The following is a 19,934-nucleotide window of genomic DNA, read 5'->3' as shown; positions in this document are numbered from 1 at the left end:
ACAAGGCAGAGGTAAGGAGGGACTATGTGTAGGCATGATATAGTCTGGGCAAATCATGGACATGGGAGGTGAAATGGCAATGGGGCATAGCAAGTAGCCCTGTGTGGCTGGTATGGAGAGTGCCCGAAGGAGAGTGATGGGCAGTGAGTTTAGAGAGGCCAAAGTGCTGTCAAGGGAGAATGACCTGTGCCTTCAGAATACCAGCATGGCAGCTGGGTGGAGGAGGAACTGAAGAGGCAGGGGATCAACTAGGCTGCTGCTGAACGGTCCGGGGGAGTGAAGAACACTTGCAGAGCAGTGAATCAGTGGAAACTCTTGTTTTGGTAGATCCTTCAGTTGTGTATTGGAAATCATGACCTATTCATGAAGAGGAGAAGAGTGGACTCCATTGAGATTCAGCAAATGAAAGCTCAAGCCAAAGAAGAGAAAGCTCGGAAGAAAGTGGGTGCATTTTTCATGGTTAGAAGTATGGGTTTCATTTCTGACAGCTGCTTCTCTAGAGGTTACCTTGGGGAGATGGGATGAGTCTTTTCAGGAGATCATCCCTGAAACGTTAACTCTTTCCATCTCAGAAACATGTCTAAGCTGCAGCTCACCCTGACGCTCACCCTGTCACCTGGCATTGCTCACTAAGACTTGAAGTGGCCTTTGGCCAAAAGAAATGGCCTGAGAGTGTCGGGGCCACAGGGTGACCGAAGGGTTGGTGGAGCTTGAGTGAGGATGCCCATGTGGCGAGTCTCCCAAATGCTCTCCCAGGCGCTCAGCTCTTAGGTTGGGAAGTGTGTTCTTTTCCCATCCTGCCTGTCGATTTCATCACTGTTCAAAGGCTACCCATCAGGTTCTTAATTGTAGGCACACACATGTGCAGTCATGGCAGACAGCTTACAAAATCCACCAAGCCTAGAGTTGCTTTTTTTTCCCCCCAAGGTGAGCTCTAATTCATTTTTCTTTTTTTAGCCTAGTTCCATTCCAGGAATAAAGGTGTGGGGAGATAGAGGTGGACATGGAATCTGCAGATGGCACATCTCCCTTCATTTCTTTTCCAGATGGAGCATCAGAGGCTAGCCAGGGAGAAGCAGCTCAGAGAGGAGGCCGAGAGAGCCAAAGATGAACTGGAAAGGCGTCTGTTTCAGCTGGAAGCCGAGGCCCGACAAGCCAATGAGGCCTTAGTGAGTATTCCTGTGAAGCACATGTGTTGCCAGGCCATTCTTTCCCTTCATTTTATAGGAAATTCAACACTGAGGGGCCTGAACTTGTCTGGCTTTGAAGGTTACCTGCCCATGGTTGAGAAAGCCTCCCTGGTTCAGCCTTCCCCTGTGATCTGCCATGTTGTTGTTGCTTTTCCCTTTGCCCTGGGCCCTTCCAGGCGCTAAGGCCAGTGCAATGCTTCCCCAGCTCCACTCCAAAGAGACAGCGGAGCTGCTGGCAGAGAAGGCACAGATTGCTGAGGAGGAAGCCAAGCTGCTTGCCCAGAATGCCGCGGAGGCTGAGCAGGAGCGCCAGCGGCTGGAGATCACGGCCCTGAAAACCAAGGAAGAGAAACGACTGATGGAGCAGAAAGTGAGGGAAGCGGAAAGGATCGCTGCCAAACTGGTGAAGGAATCAGATCTGAGGTGAGGGAGATGGGCCACGTAGGAGGCTGAGAGTCTGCATTTCATTGAGGGAAACATGTTCTCTCGGCCCAGCTGGGATTTGATTTCTGGCAGAAGTGGTGGTGGCCTCAGCCCCTGGGCCTGACGTCACAGTCACTGACATTTTTTATAGTGTGTGAAAGTTTCAAAGCACATTCTGCTTGTGCTCTTATTTCATCGTCATGACAGCACTGGGTAATAGGTATTACTAACTCCATTTGGCAGATGAAGACACTGGGGCCCGGGAAGTCTCAGAGGCTTGCCTGTGGTCACACATCAACAAGTGTCCGAGACAGGACTCAGTTTCCTCTAACTCCACGTCCAGAATGCTTTCCCCTATAGCACACTAAGAGCAACACGGGGTGGGTACAGAAGCACAGGCTTTTTGGCCGGCTCAGATACGCTGCATTTGCCAGAAAGTGCCTGTTCCAACTCATCTTGGTCTTAGGAAGTTGGCCAAGTTAATATTTGCAAAAAGTTTTGTAATGTACTGATAGAAATGATATAGCACATGTTCTGGGGCTCATCCTCCCAGCTCCCACAAGCTCCAGGAGGTTGGCTTGCCAGAGCGTGGCCACTTCTGAGGGTTCTAGGGGTCAGCCTGAGAGCTTGGCAGGGATGGGGGCGGTGGCAGTGGTTTTCTGGTTCTATAGCTCATGAGCCCCCATTGATGTACCACCACCATGGATTATCCAGTGATAGAAAATAGCCAGCCAAACTTAATTATCTCTTAGAAATGGGTATTTACTAAAGTAATATGGGAAGAACAATGTGTACAAATTCTTTACCCAAACAAGGGGCATGGTCTGCCATAGGTACATGTGGAGTCCAGGTGAGAGAGGGCTCCATCTTAGAACACATGTGACTAAGCTCCTGAAAGTCCTTTCTGTCTGATTTCCGGGAACCTCATGAAGATCCCCTTGGGCATGGCATAGTTTTCTGCTAGGCCTGAGGGTCAGGGCTCTTGCTGCCTTTATCCAGTGGGTTTAATTTGTCCAAAATTCCTGATGGAGACACTGCCATAAACTGCTGCTGTTCTGGTGTTGCTGCTGGGACGACGATGCAAAGTCCACCTCTTCCAGACTGTTTGGGGTTTGTGACATCTTCTTCTGGTCAAGGTGGGGAGATCCAGAGGCTCTTCTCTGCCCTCTTAGGGATTTCCTCTCAGAGTTGGCTGGGCTGCTCTTTAGTACACTCTGGTCTCTTGCTTGAATGTCTGGGTTCTTAACTGGGTTGCAATTCTGAATGATCCATAGGGTGTGACTGAAGATCTCTTCAGCCAATTCCAAAATACTTTGTGTGTAGCTTCCTCCATACTTCCTGTGTCTCACTTCATCCAGTGACTTTGATGCCTTCCAGATTAAGTACTTTTCACACCCAGTTTAATGCCTTTGGTTGACTGATTTACCAGGGATCCTGATGAAGCATTTAATTTAAGTGGAGTGAGGTGCTTGATTGATTCAGAAGAGTGGCACTGATGTTACTGTTCTCCTCTTGGGAAGAGAGCACTTGAGTTTTCAGGAAGGGGCTGAGCAGTCCCCCTTGTGGCCAGTGGCATTATTGGAGGGTTGGCTGGTTAGCATTATAGGTATAGCTTTTGGTTGAAGGGACTGAGGGAGCTTTTTGTGTGTATGCTGACTGATGTAAAGATTAAAATCATGATCTTGGTCGTAGTCTAACTAGCTAGGACAATACCTATTGTTACTCACTATGGCATTGTGGAAAGAGCAATGGATTTGCAGTTAGAGGATCTGGGTCCAAATCTGGGCTCTGCCACTTGCTACTACCTACTTGACATTGGGTATGTTGTTTCACATCTCAGGGCCTCAGTTTCCTAGTATGTCAAGTGTGTTTGTGGGTCTTTATGATCTTTGAAGTTCTTTGTTGCTCTAAAGTTCTATGATTTTTATTAACTGACATGGCTAGTATATTTTCATTTGAAATATTGATATACTTTAGTATTTTAATATGGTTTTATAAAATTTTAAAGATGAGTGGCATTTTCAGAAAGATTCAGTGGTCTACCACTGATTAGAAGAGACAAGATGGGTCTATTAGATCTTTGGGTGAGCAAAGCCCTGGAGAATGGATGAGGGTGGGATAATTAAAGAAACTGAAGAGCCCCTGAGGATGAAGGAGGGAGGCCTTGGGAAGTCAGTGATGCATTTGCTTTGTTTGAGGACAGTCCTCTAAGTGTGAATGCCTCCTGCCTTCTGACAGGCACGTTTATGGGATGGAAGCATGGCCTCTTTCCATAGCGCACACAGAGCTCAAAAGTGCAAAGACTGGGTCGTGTCCATCGGTTCACCTGGGGGATCTTTTGTCTAACAGAACCAAGGAAACTGAATACCTGAAACAAGACCTGAGTGAGGCCAGAGAAGCTGAGCACCGAGCAAAGCAGCGGCTCCTGGACGTCACCCAAGTCTCGCACCCTGTATGTTGACTCATCGGTACTTTATTGAGACGGTGGGCAGCAGTGTTTGATGAGAGGCAGAAAACGCAAGGGAATGTGATATCACACAAATGAGAACGAAAATGTCAGTTAATCAGTAAAATTTATTAATTGTCCACTATGTGCCAGGCACTGTGCTAAGTGCTGGGATACAAAAAGAGGCAAAAGACAGTCCCTGCCGTCAAGGAGCTTACAATTTAATCGGGGAGACAACATGCAAACAAGCACATACAAAACAAGCTGTATGCAGAATAAGTAGGAAATAATGAAAAGAAGGAAGGCCCTGGAATTGAGGGGGGCTGGGGAAGGCTTCATCGCCTCAAACAGTCATTTCACAAACTTGCCTGGGTGACCTTAATGATGTGTCATTTCATTCAGTTAGCGCGCATTCAAGACACTTCCCTGCACATCATACCAAGCACTCTGGGCAAAGTCAAAAATGCCGTTTTTGTCCTTAAGGAGCTCATTCTGTGGACAAACCTTAAAACACCATTTTATTCTCCCCGGGAAACTTGAGTCTACACCCCCCACATTCTCATTTCCCAAAGGAGGAGAGTGCTGGCTGGTGGATTGGGGCCCAGTTTGAGACTCTAGGCTCAGTGAATTTCCCCAGTTCTGCAGGTCATTCATGCTGGAATCTTAGCAAAATCACTAAATCTCTCCATGCCTTATTGAAGCTCTTTCTAAGCAGTGAAATGATGTTTCTAAAGCAGCTGATGTGTTCAGACTGAAGGCTCTAAGGGCATAAAACTCCTCTGATGGTGGAAAAGTAGAGCTGTTTTTCTTCTTTTCTAGCACACAAGCAGGTATCCTCAACCTTCTCCTGTTGTGTGTGGAGACCTTGGAGTTGAAAAAGGATGTACAAAGTTTGATTTAAGGGATGTCGACCTGAAGAGACTGTCCTTGGAGATAGAAAGGGAGAGGTAGGTACTGCCTCCGAGAATCCGAGGTAGCAAATACGTGTGTGTGCACATGTATGTGTGCATGTGTGTGTGTCTCTGGTGTTTGACATATACACACATGAACATATACAAACAATACACATGTATGTATATGTATATGTGTGTACACACACACACACACACACACACACACATACATATACATATGTTTATATAAAATGAGATGCTACCTGAACTTTCAAGGAGCTTTGTAGATTTTGGCAGAATCGATTCACAGTCCCCAAGGCCTCCCTGTTGCTCCTCGTGTTCAGCCTCTAAATTTGTATATCTTGGTTCTATGATTGGACGGCCTGTTTCTCTTTGTGTTTGTGCAAGGCAGCAGAGTAGAGAGAGTGGAAGCCCTGAAACCACTCCCCCTGACATTTAACCTTCATTCTTTAGGATGAGAGAGGATTCAGATGTCAGTGTCAGTTGGCATATATATTTGAATAACAAAGTTCTAGTTATTGAACTGTGGCACCTCTTTTGCTTTCTTCTAGAAGTGTCTGATAAAATCTAAAAATGAGAGTTCTTCCACAGGACAATGGAATCTCTTCTGTAGGGAGTTCACTAAATCATGATGAATCTTGATAAATGTTTGATAAATGTTTAGTCATTTCAGTGGTGTCCTACTCTTTGTGACCCATTTAGGGTTTTCTTGGCAAAGATACTGGAGTGGTTTGTCATTTCTTTCTCCAGATCATTTTGCAGATGAGGAAACTGAGGCAAACAGGGTGAAGCTTCCTCAGTTGAGTGAAGTGAAGGCCTGGAAACTCACCAGAGGAATGCAAAATTCACATCAGCAAGTTATCATTGTAGAAAACCTTGGCTATTTGCTCACCAAGCATTTATTATATGGCTACTGTATGCCAGGCTCTGGGTTAGATGCTGGAAATCCAGAGACAGAAAGGAAGAGAGTCATTGTCTTCAAGGGGCATCTGTTCTGATGGAGAAGATGCATCCACATAGACGAATATACAGAGGATCTTAGATTCAGAGCTCAAAGGGATGCTGGGCCATCCAGTCTGACCCTTGCATTTCACAGGTGAAGAACTGAGGTTGAGGTCAAGGGGTTCGCCTAGAATGACATAACTTGTAAGTGTTGGAGGCCTTCAAGCCCAACACTCTGTCCACTGTGCCCTGCTGATACTTGGTAGTTTGGAGGAATAGTGCTTCCTAGGTGCTGTGAGGGGAGAATCTGGAAAGACTTCATGGACAGGTGGCTCCTGAGCTGTGTTTCGAAGGAAAACGGGGATGCCAAGAGGTGGAAGGGAAGAGGGAGAGCGCCCCAGGCATCCCGGACGGCCTGAGCCAAGGTACTGAAGTGGCAGGAAGAGTGCCCTGGGCGCAGAACAGCAAATCTGCCAGTGTGGCAGGGTTTCTGTGTGCAAGGAAAGTGATTAACTAGAAGTCGACTGGACATGTAAGAAGGTGGCCACATTGTGAAGAGATTTAAATGTCAATTGGAGGAATTTATAGTTGATTCGGGAGGCAATGGGGACCCACTGCAGAGGGTGACATGATCAGGCATGTGCTTTAGGACAATCCCTTTGGTAGCTTGTGGAGGATGGATTTTAGTGGGGAGAGAAACGAAGCAGGGAAACTGAGGAAGAGTCTGTGGCCAGAGGTGATGAGAGGTTGAGTGAGGGTGGTGAATGTGGGAGTGAGGGGTGGGTTTTGGGGTTGGGGAGGTGCTGTAGGCTGGGCATGATCTAGTGCTTCAGGTTTTGAATTGGAACATTCATGTGCCACCCTAACAGTTGACACAGGAGGGTGATGAAGCTATGGCATGTGAAGGGCACTGAACCAGGACACAGAACTAGTCCAGGTGAGGGCAGCTTCCCTGACTCTGTGCTGGCTGTGCTGCCTGCCACTCTACCCTGATGGAAGGCCGCTTCTGTCTCCTCCTGGGCCACTGGGAATCTGCATCAACAGAGGGCAGTTTGTACTGTATTTTAAGTAATAATTAGCCTAGTGTCCATGGTAGATACTGCTCCTGCCCAAGGGGGAAAGGTGATGAATTCTGTTTTGGACGTGAGTTTGAGATGCTTATGGGACACCCAGTTAAAAATGTCCAATAGCCAGTCTGTGTTGTGGGACTGAAACTCAGGAGATAGGTCTGAATATATAGATTCAATTCAATAAACATTCAATTCAGTTAGCATTTATTAAGCTCCTACTGTGTGCCAGGCGTTCTCCTAAGCACTGAAATACAAAAAGAGGCAAAAGACAGTCCCTGCCCTCAAGGAGCTTACAGTTTAATGGGGGAGACAACATGCAAACAAACACAAAACAAGCCGTATACAGGATAAGTAGGAAATAATTCAAAGAAGGAAAGCCCTGGAATTAAGAGGGGCTGGGAAGGGCTTCCTGTAAAAGGTGGGATTTTAGTTGAGACCTAAAGGAAGCCAGGGAGGTCAGTAGGCAGCAGAGGAGGGAGAGTGTTGTTGGCATGAGGGACAGCCAGAGAAAATGGGAGTCCTCTCCTTAGAGGTGATAATTGGGAGTTGATGTGGGTACCAGATGAGCTCAGAGAGAAGAGAGAAAGACCTCAAGACAGCCTTGGGGTACACTCACAGTTGACAGGTGGGATGTGGATGATGAATCAGTCAAGGAGAGAGAGGACAAGAGGCGGGACAGGGAGAGGAGAGGCTAACAATGGAGAGAGGAGTGAGGATACGAGAGGAGGGCGATCAGCAGGATCCGGTGCTGCAGAGAGCCTGAGAAAGGGGCCTTAGATTTGGCAGTTCATCCAGAGAGCGCTAGTAGTTTAGGAGAGGGCAGTTTCAGTTTAGTGATGAGAGCAGAAACCAGAGAGCTGGGGATTAGGAAAAGAGAGGAGAGGAGGAGTAGGCACAGAATCAAGGAGTTTGGCACGGAAAGGAAGGACGTTTAGTCTACAGCAAACTCACACAAAATAAACATTAACACAAACAAAAACAATCCGTACACTTGGGTGTGATTCATTAATCTGAATACAAATGCCATAGCCAGAAATCATCATTTACAAATTAGCACAAGCTCCAAATTGTAATGTCACTTCTGAAATAACATCATTAAAAATGTAATCTGAGTCTCATTTATCTGTTTAGTTGCTCAGGAGTGACCTGATGATAACTCTTGTGGGTGGTCAGTGAGTATGACTGTTGAGTCATCTGCCCTTCCTTCTGTGTTTTTCAGGTTAGATTATTTGGAGAAGAGTAAAAATTTTGAAGATCGATTAAAAGAACTCAAGTCTGAAATCCATGCCCTGAAACTTGAGGGAAAACAAAAGGGGCCAATCTCTCATTGGAATGAAGTCTTTGGATCACTAGACCCCACCTTAAGAAGGGTATGTGAGGAGAAGTAAACCGATAATGTCCAGTCAAAAAGTGGCTGATTAAGGTGTGTCTGTGCTGCCTACGCCCCGGTCGTCGTGACTTGCCTTTTCTCTTTATCCCCACCAGCCTCTCTTTTCCCCTTCCGTCTTCCCTTCCCTTGGGCTCCCTGCAGCCTGTTCCAAGTAGCTTCTCTTGAGTTCTGACTTGTGATTTTATCTGTGTAAGGACCTTCCCTTTCTTAGGATGATTTATAGTTTAGGCAGTCACTTGGGGCATTAAGAGGTTAAGTCTCTTTCTTCCCAGGGACACACAGCGCACTTGTGTCAAGAGACAGGTCTTGAAACCAGGTCTAGGAAGACTTGGGAACTATTCTAAAACTTTAAAAATCCCCAGGATGTTACAGGGAAATCTCATTACTGGATGATAGATGAAAAGAACCAATCTGTACTTGTTTCCTGGCCTTTTGATTTTGGCATAATCCCCTTTTAAGATCAGCAGAAAAAGTGACCCACAAAATACACAGAACACAAAAAGAAAGGCAGCGCACCCCCCCCCCCCCCCCCCCCCCCCCCGCCGTAGCCCTGGCTCCAGGAGCAGAGCTCACAGCCTTTGGTTCTTGGATGTGTGTTATAATTTGTCTGCCATGTTCTGGAGGAAATGGGATTATGAAGCTTGATAATGGGAATAGCTTCTGTGTATGTTTATTAAATACCTACGTATGCAAGGTACTGGGATGACACTGCCCCTGACCTCAAGGAGCTGATGTGCTCCTGGGGCAGGAAGTACGATGTGCATACTGAATTCAGGGTGTAGCGTATTGGAGGCAAAGGGGAGATCCCGGCAGACCATTCTAGGAAGATCTGAGGGAGAGACCAGGAACTGGGAAGGATCAGGAAGAGTCTTAAGCTGAGCCTTGAAAGAAGAGAAAGATTCTGGGAGGTGGAGATGAGGAGGGTCATGTATGAAACATAGCAAGAAAGCCATGTCTCTGGGTCACAGAGCACATTGGGGAGTAAAGAGAAAAAAAAACTGGAAACTAGGTAGGAAGGGCCTGATTGTGAAGCGATTGGAAAGCCAGAAGATCGTGTTTGATCCTGGAGGGAAGACGGAGCAGCCACTGGAACCTACTGAGTAATAGGAAGATCACTTTGGCAGCCGAGGGAGCATAGATGAGAGTGGGGAGAGGCTGTAGGCCACGAGACTGACCAGAAAGCTATGACAGTCGTCCATGTGTGGGGTGATAAGAACCTGTACGAGGGTGATGGCCATGGGAGGGGAGAGAAGAGGACATGGGTGGGACATGTTGTGAAATGACAAAAGATTGGCTCTGATTAGTTGTATGGGGTGAGTGTGAGAGAGGAGTTGGGGACGGTGCTTTGGTTGTGAGCTTGGGTGAGTGGACAGTGGTGGTGCCCTTAGGACTCTGGAGCAGGGAGGACAATGAGGTCAGTTTTGGACGGATGAATTTAAGGTGTGTAGGGATGTCCAGTTTGGTGCATCCAGCAGGCAGTTGGAGATGCGCGACTGGGAGAGAAATCAAGGCTGGATTAGCAGGAAGAGGGGATGGTTTTGGGGGAAAGATAATGAGTTCTGTTTTGGACATGATGAGTTTGAGGTGTCCGCAGGACCTCTTGATCAAGATATCCAGGATGGAGGTGTCCGCTCTGGCCCTCACACTGAGGACAGAAGCTCACTTGTTACTACTGATATGATTTATGCACGGCCCAGTGTCTTTGCTTCTGTCTTTTCATCCTGGGCAGGTTCTCATGTTACAGTTCTAGTAGCTCACCTTCTTGTCCCCTGAATGTCACATCTGCCACAGATACACTGTGGCAGCTGCCATCAGGAGAAGCTGAATCTATAGGTCCAAACTGGTTTTGTCCATATCCCTTCTGGATGACCTCTGTAGGACACAACCAGGGGTGGATACACAGGGTCCGCAGGGACACATGGATGTTATACAAACTCCATCCAGAACCACACCCAGCACCACCAAGAAAGACGGGAAAAACTCCTGACTGCCACAACTCTAAAGCCACAAGCTGGGAGCCTTCCTTTTTCTTCTCCTATTTGTTTATTCACAAAAGCCTTTCCCGTGGGTGGGGCCAGCCTGACCAAAGGACATCAGTGTGCACAGTGGGGCTCTCTGGCTCGGACTGTGTTTCCTGATGTTCATTTTTGGAGCAGAGCCTCTGCTCTGTCTTATGCAGCCTCTGCTGAGTTCTTGAGTTTCTGCTTGTTAACACTGAGCTAGAACGGTTTCCTGGAGGGCCACTTCCAAAGCAGAGGTTCCTTTATGCCTTCTTTATGCTGGCTGCTAATGCTTGGGCTCTTCGGTTAACTTTCATGTAGTGGATAACTCTCTCTGTTGGTTTGTCCTTCTTCTTTCCTGATCAGTGTTAGAAATTGTGGGTAACTCCAGGCTGGACCTGCTGGGTGTTCTGCTCTCTGTCTTGGCACAGGGAGTGGAGAGTCAGGAAGATGGAGGCTGTCATCCAGCCAGAGATGAGTCCTCGCTGGGTGGCCCTGATCTAACTTCTCTGGGCCTCCAGTTCCTCAGTGGTGAAATGTGGCTGTTAAGAGCACTCATCTACCCTGTAGGGTTATTGTGATGATCACATGTGAGCCAGAGTATGTAAAACACCATGTGGTCCTTAAAGGGCCGTTATCAACATGAGTCATTATTGTCATTCGAGCATGCCCTCTTTCCCTTAGGCCCTGATAATAGCCTTTAACCACAAGTGTATTGATGAGAACAGATCAGTAAAAATGCTGTCAGATCGCTTCTGTGTCTCATCTGTTTGTTGTCATTCCAGTTTCAGCAGCAAATATACTGGCATGACGTGGTGCAGCTGGTTCCAAGTCAAGTTCTTTAGAGGTTTTGTTTTTTCTCAGTGGTTTTTTGCTGATTTGTGACACAGAGCTGTTTATGATCTTCTGTTATATTCCTCAGTTATTTTATTTAGACCTTAGATCTCCCTACCTCACCCAGCCTGGAAGTACTCTGGCCATTCATGGAACCAGTCCCCCTGCTGATTGTGGGGGAGGTTTGGCCTGTTCTATTTCTGACCCCCCTACTCTAGGGGACTTGCTGTATGGGCCCCAGACTTGGTGGGGACACCAGCTCCGAACTTTTGAGCCCCAGGGTCTGCCCGCTTCAGCTGCCATGTAGGATTTCAGGCCTTTGACCCCTGTGGGCCACACTAATATTTTTTAAATGAGCTGGCAAAATCTTTGGGTCCTATGTCCTGGCAAGGAGTTTAAGGTTCCTTCCCTATGGGATGTAAACTCCTTGAGGGCCAGGATGGTTTCATACTTGTCTTTGTTCCCCCACACCTAACACCCATACCCTCAATAACTGCTTGTCGATCAGTCGGCTGCTTGTGAGGTTGGGGGTGTTCCTGGGGCTCTTCTGCCTTCACTGTTGTGATTGCTTTTCCTTCAGTTAAACTGGTCTGAGAAATGTCGAAGGTAAGAATCAGCAGCTTTACTTTTGCCAGTTCCCCTTTTTTGGAGTCCACAGTTTGTTTAAACAAGTCGGGTTGGAGTTGCTGGAATTGCCCCCAATGTCTTCTTTCCCTATCGTTTCTTCTAATCTGATGATCTTCATCCAACCAGTCAGTGATTTGACTGCGCACAGATGGATGATTTGGAAATAGATGCTACTTCTACAATCAGCTATTTCCTTTCTTGTGAGATACAGTCAAGTTAATTTTTTTTAATGGTGATATTTGGAGTTTGCCACATTTTGTTCTTTCTGCTCTTTTTTTTCAGTCTTTTTTTTTATTAATTTATTTTAATTTATCAACAATCACTTCCATATGCTTTTGAGTTGAAAATTTTTCTCCCTCTTCCTCCCCCCTACCCTCCCCAAGACGGTGCACAATCTGATGTAGGCTTTACATTTACATACCCATTAAACATATTTTCACATTAGTGAAGTTGTAAGTAAAAATTAAAACCAATAGGATGAACCATCAGAAAGATGAAACAAAACTCAACATAAGGGAAAAATAAGTGATAGCGATTCGACTTCCATAGTTCTTTCTTTGGATGTGGACACCATTTTCCATCCTGAGGCCTCTAGAGATGTCTTAGATCCTCATAATGCTGAGATGGGTTCATTTTAACAATCTTAGTCATCGTGTAACGTGGATGTTATTGTGTACAAAGTCCTCTTGGTTCTGCTCACTTCACTCAGCATCAGACCATACAAGTCTTTCCAGGTTTTTCTGAAGGCAGCCTGTTCATCATTTCTTATAGCATAATAGTATTCCATTACATTCATATACCACAACTTGCTCAGCCATTCCCCAATTGATGGGCATCCTCTCAATTTCCTATTCTTTGCCACCACGAAAAGAGCTGCTATGAATATTTTTGTACATGTGGGTCCTTTTCCCATTTGTTTGATCTCTTTGGGATATAGCCCTAGAAGTTCTGCTCTTTTTTGGAAGGAGGTTTTTATAACACACTGGTCATGATCCCTTGTCATATTTTCCAACAGAATTTCCATCATCTTCTTGGTCAGACAAATCTATTTAAAGTGTTTTTTATTGTTAGCCTTTGCTTTCACACCACCCTCCTTCCCAAACAGATCCCTCCTGCCTTCCCGGAGGCCCAGAGCTATTTTTAAGTGTACTTTGCTGGCTACCTTGTTAATTCAGTGAGGGAGGGCAGTGCTATGGTAGGATTACATTTTGATTTGGGTACTTCTTTGCTTTCGAAGGTGCCATCATGGATTAAGCTGGGTGAAGCACAAGGGGGACAGGCTGAACGTCTCCAGAGGCCCTTCCCGCCTTGTCTGCTGAATGCTTTGCATAGCTGGCCCTGCATCAATACCAACTGCTGTGCCATGACAGGAGAAAAGTGTTCTCGAACAAACAACTCCATTTCTAATAACACCGGAGCAGGAACTCGCAAAAACATTGTAAAGGTAGTCCACCATTTTGCTTCTACCAAAATGATGAACTTTTTTTATGCTTAGTGCCCAGTGTAGATGGTCAGTTTGGTTCCTTCCTATGTCCATTCCATCCTTCAGCTGTTCTCATCATAGATGGAGAAAAGATCATTTCAGTCAGCCGCTTCCCTGTGGTTACCGGGTTCAAGGTTTTAACGCTTCTCATGGCTTATTTTCTGTCATTAGAAAGTTTTAGGTCTCATGCCTAGGACCATATTCTGAACGCAATTTTCCTCTTTCAAAACCTCTCCCTGCCCAAGTAATATATAACCTAGAATGCATTTCAAAACTCACATAAATTAATAACTTCTCCACTTGAGCCTGGTGTGAATCCATTATGTTGGAACTGTTGAGAAGACCCATACTGAATCAAACAGTTAACTGCTCTAGTCTGTAGGATTAATTTAAAGTGGGAAAAAAAATGTGTTTTTCATTTAGGTTCAGCAGCGTGACTCAGATGTGATCTACATTTGAAGTTTTTTGGACACACAGCTTCCAGAAGGCGAATACATCGAATTTGTGTAAAAACACCTTCAGTGGGGCTTAAAAGTAATGTTAATGGCTCTTCTTACTTATGGGGTTTATTGTGTGCCATGCTTCAGAGATGGCCATTTCCTTATAAAGGGATACTGAGGACCCTTCCTGATGCTGCTAATTTAGAGGGTGGGCCAGGCAGAAAAGGACACCCTCCCTGGAAAAAAGGCATAAGTCCTACAAATTATATGGACTGTAATTGGAACACAGACTGTTCCTGTCATCCTGGTACTGAACACTTTGGCTTGCCCTCAGATCACTTCTGTTGTTTGTTCCCTGGACTCTGATCCTGGTATGGATGCTTGCTTCTGCTTCTGGCCCCTCTGCTCCCCATGCCAGTGCTTTGCCACTGGCCCTGGCTCCATCTAGGGCTTCTGGACGCTCTCTGAATGGGAACCTTCTTACCCTGGCCTTCCCTGCTCCTTGGCGGGCAGGCTTCAGTTGGAACCTTGGAAGACCCTTAGTTTGCATCTGCTATAGCTTTGCTATCCTAGTCTTAGGATGTGGCTGGGAAGAAAAGTACAACTATATCCATCTCATATTATTTTCACTGGTGATCACTGTTTTTTTACCCAGCTTGAAATATTACTTAGCCATTTGAATATTGAACTTCTCTCTCATGTTTTCGCTTGGTGGTAATGCAGTAAGAAAATGTCAACCCCCTGTTAGTTTGGCTTCTCTTATGGGACTCCAATCGTAGGCCAACATCAGGAGGGAAGCTTGGAGGCTTTCCTCCAGTCTGTCTCACACCTAAAGGAGGGGATGGCCTCCAACTTCCCTGAGAAGACTGAGGCACCTGACAGGAGTTCCCTCATTCCCCCTTGTCCATATTTCAGAACTTCTCAGAAGCCTTACTCCTGCTTTCTTCTCCATCCTACAGATGAAAAGCCAGCCTTCTCCTTACTGATGCTAATCCCTTGCATCTCCTGTTTTTCCCCTCTCTGGCATCTTGACTTTCTTTCCTTCCATTAACTCCCTTCTGCATGCAAACATCTCCCCAGTTAAAAAAAAGAATAAAAACCTTTTTCCTTCTAACCTAAACCCAACTACCAGCACACCTTTCTCTTCTTTTCATGAAAAACTTCTTGGTCTGTTCCCCCATGCAGCTGCTTTTTAAAACTTGCATATTTTTCTTTTTTTCCCCCCAGTTTTATTAATTCATTGATTTATCAACAATCACTTCCATATGCTTTTGAGTTGAAATTTTTCTCCCCCTTCCCCCCCCCCACCCTCCCCAAGACGGCGCACAATATCATATAGGCTTTACATTTACATTCCTATTAAACATATTTTCGCATTAGTGAAGTTGTAAGTAAAAATTAAAACCAATAGGAGAAACTATCAGAAAGATGAAACAAAACTCAACATAAGGGAAAAATAAGTGATAGCGATTCAACTTCCATAGTTCTTTCTTTGGATGTGGACACCATTTTCCATCCAGAGGCCTCTAGAGATATCTTAGATCCTCGTAATGCTGAGAAGGGTTCAGTTTAACAGTATTAGTCATTGCATAACGTGGCTGTTATTGTGTACAAAGTCCTCTTGGTTCTGTTCACTTCACTCAGCATCAGACCATATAAGTCTTTCCAGGTTTTTCTGAAGTCAGCCTGTCCATCATTTTTTATAGCACAATAGTATTCCATTACATTCATATACCACAACTTGCTTAGCCATTCCCCAATTGATGGGCATCCTCTCAATTTCCAATTCTTTGCCACCACAAAAAGAGCTAACTTGCATATTTTTCTTAACCCCTTGCAATCTGGCTTCCCCCCCCTTCCTTGAAAGTCTTCTCTCTAAGGTCATCAGCCATCTCCTAATGGACCATGACCTTTATTCATTCCTCAGCTTGCTGGATCTCTTTGTAGAATTCACTACTGTCGACCGGTCGGCTCATTCCCATTGCCTTCAGAGACATCACGTCTAGTTACCCTTCTGTCTCTTTCATCGCTCCTTCCCTGTTTTCTCTGTCTCCTTCCTCTCACTTTTCGGGTTGTTTTCTAGGTCATTTCCTCAGACTCATTTCTCTCCGTTGGCTCCAGCTGCTCAGAATTCTTCAGAAGTTCATTGGTTTCTGCGGTTGTTTCTGTGCGGGTCCCTCCCCTAGATTTATGTCTCCAGTCTTGGTCCTTCAGCTCCTTGTTAGCATTTCCAGCTGCCTAGAGTTCACTGCTACTTATGTTCCCCTTATGTCTAAAACCAAGCTTAGCATCATCCCCCCAGGCTGTCTTTTTTTCTGGCTTCACCATTTCCATCATGAGCATTTCCATTGGCCAAGATTCCAGGTTTGAAACCTTGGTAATCTTTGATGTCCTCTTTGTCATCTCTCATGTATGGTGAGTCACCAAGTACTGTCTACTCTGCCTCTTGGGCAGTTCTCACGTTCTCCTAGTCCAGGCTCTTATTACTTATTGCCAACTACTGAAAGACCCTCCACTTTTTTCTCTTCCAGTTCTTTCTCCACTGGAGGACTAAACTAATCTTCCTTATATGCAGATGTGTTCATTGTCATCTTTGTTCAGAATCCTCAGTGGCCCTCCGTGATTTGACTTTTACCCTACCTTCCTTTTTTAACGTGTTTTTCTTTCATATCATGAACTTTACAAACACGAACATTTCAATATAGAGAGAACAGAAAAAAAGATCTGAAACTGTGAATTTATGTGCAGTTAAAAAAAAGGTATATACTTCTTTTATAAATATGTAAAATTGAATGCTATACAACTGTCCTGCTAGTCTGTATGTCCTCCTGAAGTTCCTTTTGTTCTCATGTATTTCTAAATGTTTCCCTGTTGTTCTTTTCTTCTTTTCTTGCTTAGAAAGATCGATCCATTGCCAGACCCCCCACCCTTTATCCCCCCATCAAAGCCCTCTTGTAACCCCCAAGTATAACCAAACCAAACAAATTCACATGGCCCTCTCTGAAAATGTTTTCTTTTGCATGTCTAGTGCTTCCCTTCTCTTCTGAAGCTGGGGTCAGTCACTACATTGGCCAGAGTTCTGACCTTTTTTGCCACTGTTACCCTTACATTATTGTCATCCTTGGGTAAATTGTTTTCCTGGCTGTGCTCACTTCCCTTTACATGTTTTCACACTGAGTCTTCCTGGTTTGTATGAATCTGTCATCATACCTTCCAGGTCTATTCTCGTTTCCTTCTCTTTCCCCTGCCCCACATACTCCTGTCCAACTGCCTTTGCTCACACAGTTCTAACCTTCCTGCTAGCTTCATGTTGATTCCAATTTATCCTTTACAAGCCCAGTGGAAAAACTTCATTTTCCCACAAGCCTTCCCTGAGACTTCCCTGCATGTAATACTAGCCCCTGTTCGACCTCACATAGCACTTTGTTCCTTCATGATGTGCTTATATTATTTTATATTATAGTTATTTATGTCTCATGTCCTCTACTAGATCGTTAGCTCCCTGAGGTGAAGGATCATGCCATACTAAGTCTTACCTAACCTACATCATTATCTCACCCAGTGCTTACACCAGCATTTGGCATACAGTAAACTGGATATTTCTTGAACTGAAGTGTTTGAGTTGGACGAGCAGAGTCATTTCAAGGATCACATTGGAGCAAACAATTTCAGTGTTGAATGAAATGAATTTTTCACTCATCTGAATATTTCAGGCTCATCAAATAGTAGATCTAGTTGGACTTGATGTCCTTGGTCATTTTCAGGTAGTGCTCTTTCAATAGGTTATGATAAAAAGAGCTGAAAGACAGCTCATTCTCTAGCTGGTTGAGGAACCTGTCCAAATCTGGTGTATTTTTCTGTTCAACAAATTACTATTGAGCATCTAGTGTGCATTGTTAGGTGCTGAGAACTGTACTGGAAGCCAGGAATTCCCCAGCTGGTCAGGCACAGGACCGTTGGGGTTCTCAGAAGCCCTAACTCATACTTAGGGAGTCCCAGATGAGATCACAGAAACTCCTCAAGCAAAGAGCAGTGGATTAAGTAATGTCTTGGTTTGTTTATTCTTATCGAGATATCTGATATTGGAAGTAATTCGTGGTAGGGTAGCCTTTGAATCCCAAAGGCTTTTATTAACTGTTAACAACTCCTGTGAAGTTGGAGGTTGGTGCTAAAGCCTTGGTACAGGTCTGGAACTGGGATGCTTGTGCAGCTTTCCCACACTGTGATCTGTTTGCTTCTGGATTGTCCAGGCCTCAGGCCAGACCTAGAAGCCACTGGTCTCTGGCCAAGTGGGCTGACTTGGTCCTCATGAAGTTAAATCTCAACAGCCTTTCTGAAGACCGTGAAAAGACTCAGTTCTTTTTAATTTTTTAAAATTTTATTACATTTTATTTTTTTAATGGACAGAAATGGATTGTTGTCTCTCCATGCCTTTCTCTTCAACCGTTGAAGAAAAACAAACTCTGGTAAGAAATTCAGTCAAAGAAGACAGATTCTCATATTGGCCATACCCCAAAATGTGCTTTGTCTTTAGTCCATCCCCTCTGTCAGGAGGTGGGGTAGCATCCTTCATCGAGTTGTCTGGAATTATAGTTGGTCATAGCATTGATCAGAGTTCTTAAGGCTTTCAGAATTGTCTTTATAGTACTGTCATTGTATGAACGGTTCTCCTGGTTCTGCTCACTTCACTCTGCATCAATTCATATAAGTAAGTCTTCCCAGATTTCCCTGGAACTCTGCACTGTTACATTCACATGCTATTTGTTCAGCCATTCTACAGTTAATGGGCACACCCTTAGTTTCCAGTGCTTTGCTACTACGAAAGAGCTGCCATAAATATTTTTGTACATATTCCTTTCCCTCTTTTCTTTGATCTCTTTGGAATACAGGCCTAATAGTAGAGATAGGTCAAACGATAGTCACAATTTAGTGATGTGTTGGGCACAGCTCCAATGCTTTCTAAAATGGTTTTTACCAGTTCATGGCTCTACCAACAGTATCCTAACAGGCCTGTTTTCCAGCAGCTTCTCCAACATTTGTGACTTTCTTTTGATTGTCAACTGTCAATATGATGAATGGATGGATGGAACCTCAGGTTTGTTTTAATTTGCATTTCTCCAATTATTAGTGATTTGGGGCAGCTTTCCTTATGGCTGTTGATAGCTTCCTTAGAAAATTGCCTTTTCATGTCCTTTCACTGTCACCAATGGGTCCTTTAAATGTTGTGTATTACCCAGTAGTTGACAAAATTCATGCTTGTAGACAATCCTTATTAGGAAAAACACCCACCATTCACCTAAGTGAATTCCTGGTACAAATAAGGAGGGGCCCTTCCCGTCACTGGGAGTTTGATTTAAGTGACATTTCCTCAAAGGCCAAATGGAGTATTTGGAATGTTACAGGTATAACAACAGAATACACCTGAGAAGCCTAGTGCCTAGCAACCTAGTGTATCTGCCCAATACAACTATCATGGTTGACAAGACCCCAAATGAATGCACTTAACACACCTTTAAAAGTTAGCTTCCTCACTTTGAAATCCCTCAAATCAGGTGTTCTTCTGCCTCTCCTTCTTTCATTTTACCCTTTACTCTAAAGATGATGAGTGGGGGTGTATCATAGTTTAACATCTCACTACAGCCTCCATTAAAAATGTCTTCTTGATCAACAACAGACAATTATATTATAAAGACTTAAAAAAGTATCATAGCACTATGGTTAATGATAAATGCATTTAATGCCATCTACATAATTTGTAAGTTTTATAGACAGACTTAAACTGATTACAAAAAAAGACTTGGACAGAACAGTAAAATTGATGCCAACTTGTGGGGCACTCTTTGCGCATGTCAAATACCACCATTAATATTCTTTTCCACACATATTAAGCAGTAAGAATATTACATCCTACTAGAAGGAATGTAGAATTTGAAATAAACACTTTTAATAAACAATTTTAATTCTGGCATAAAATAATTTAGTTTTGGTAGATGTTTGTATGTGAGAAAGACCTAAATAGGACATCTGGTATGTGATTAGGATGTATAGCCCTAATGATTAAGAAGTACCTAAGACTTGTATATAAGGCTTATTTACAAGGGGAATTTATTTATTTTCTGTTTTTTACTATGGAAAAATACTGTTTTGTTAAAATATATCCGTTACATAAAGCTAT

At 44.4% G+C, this 19,934-nt stretch overlaps 1 protein-coding gene across 4 annotated transcripts in view; it reads left to right on the top strand.

The window, feature by feature from the left end:
- The window catches only part of LOC110222193 (merlin-like), a 64,018-nt gene extending 44,089 nt beyond the window's left edge, over positions 1 to 19,929 (top strand). For all 4 annotated transcript variants that reach the window (XM_021007086.2, XM_021007083.2, XM_021007078.2 and 1 more), the window contains 8 exons: positions 328 to 441; positions 1,047 to 1,169; positions 1,396 to 1,613; positions 3,963 to 4,065; positions 4,879 to 5,006; positions 8,205 to 8,355; positions 13,074 to 13,280; positions 13,743 to 19,929. In XM_021007086.2, coding sequence (XP_020862745.1) covers positions 328 to 441; positions 1,047 to 1,169; positions 1,396 to 1,613; positions 3,963 to 4,065; positions 4,879 to 5,006; positions 8,205 to 8,355; positions 13,074 to 13,280; positions 13,743 to 13,778 — 1,080 coding nt within the window. In that variant the 3' untranslated portion in view covers positions 13,779 to 19,929. The remainder of the gene's footprint in view (positions 1 to 327; positions 442 to 1,046; positions 1,170 to 1,395; positions 1,614 to 3,962; positions 4,066 to 4,878; positions 5,007 to 8,204; positions 8,356 to 13,073; positions 13,281 to 13,742) is intronic.
- The last annotated feature ends 5 nt before the right edge of the window (positions 19,930 to 19,934 follow it).

This window comes from Phascolarctos cinereus, unplaced genomic scaffold (assembly GCF_003287225.1).
Source record: "Phascolarctos cinereus isolate Bilbo 61053 unplaced genomic scaffold, phaCin_HiC Scaffold_5;HRSCAF=322, whole genome shotgun sequence".
Lineage (NCBI taxonomy): Eukaryota > Metazoa > Chordata > Mammalia > Diprotodontia > Phascolarctidae > Phascolarctos > Phascolarctos cinereus.
Note: the sequence above shows the minus strand (reverse complement) of the source record. Positions and strands in the feature narration are given on the sequence as shown.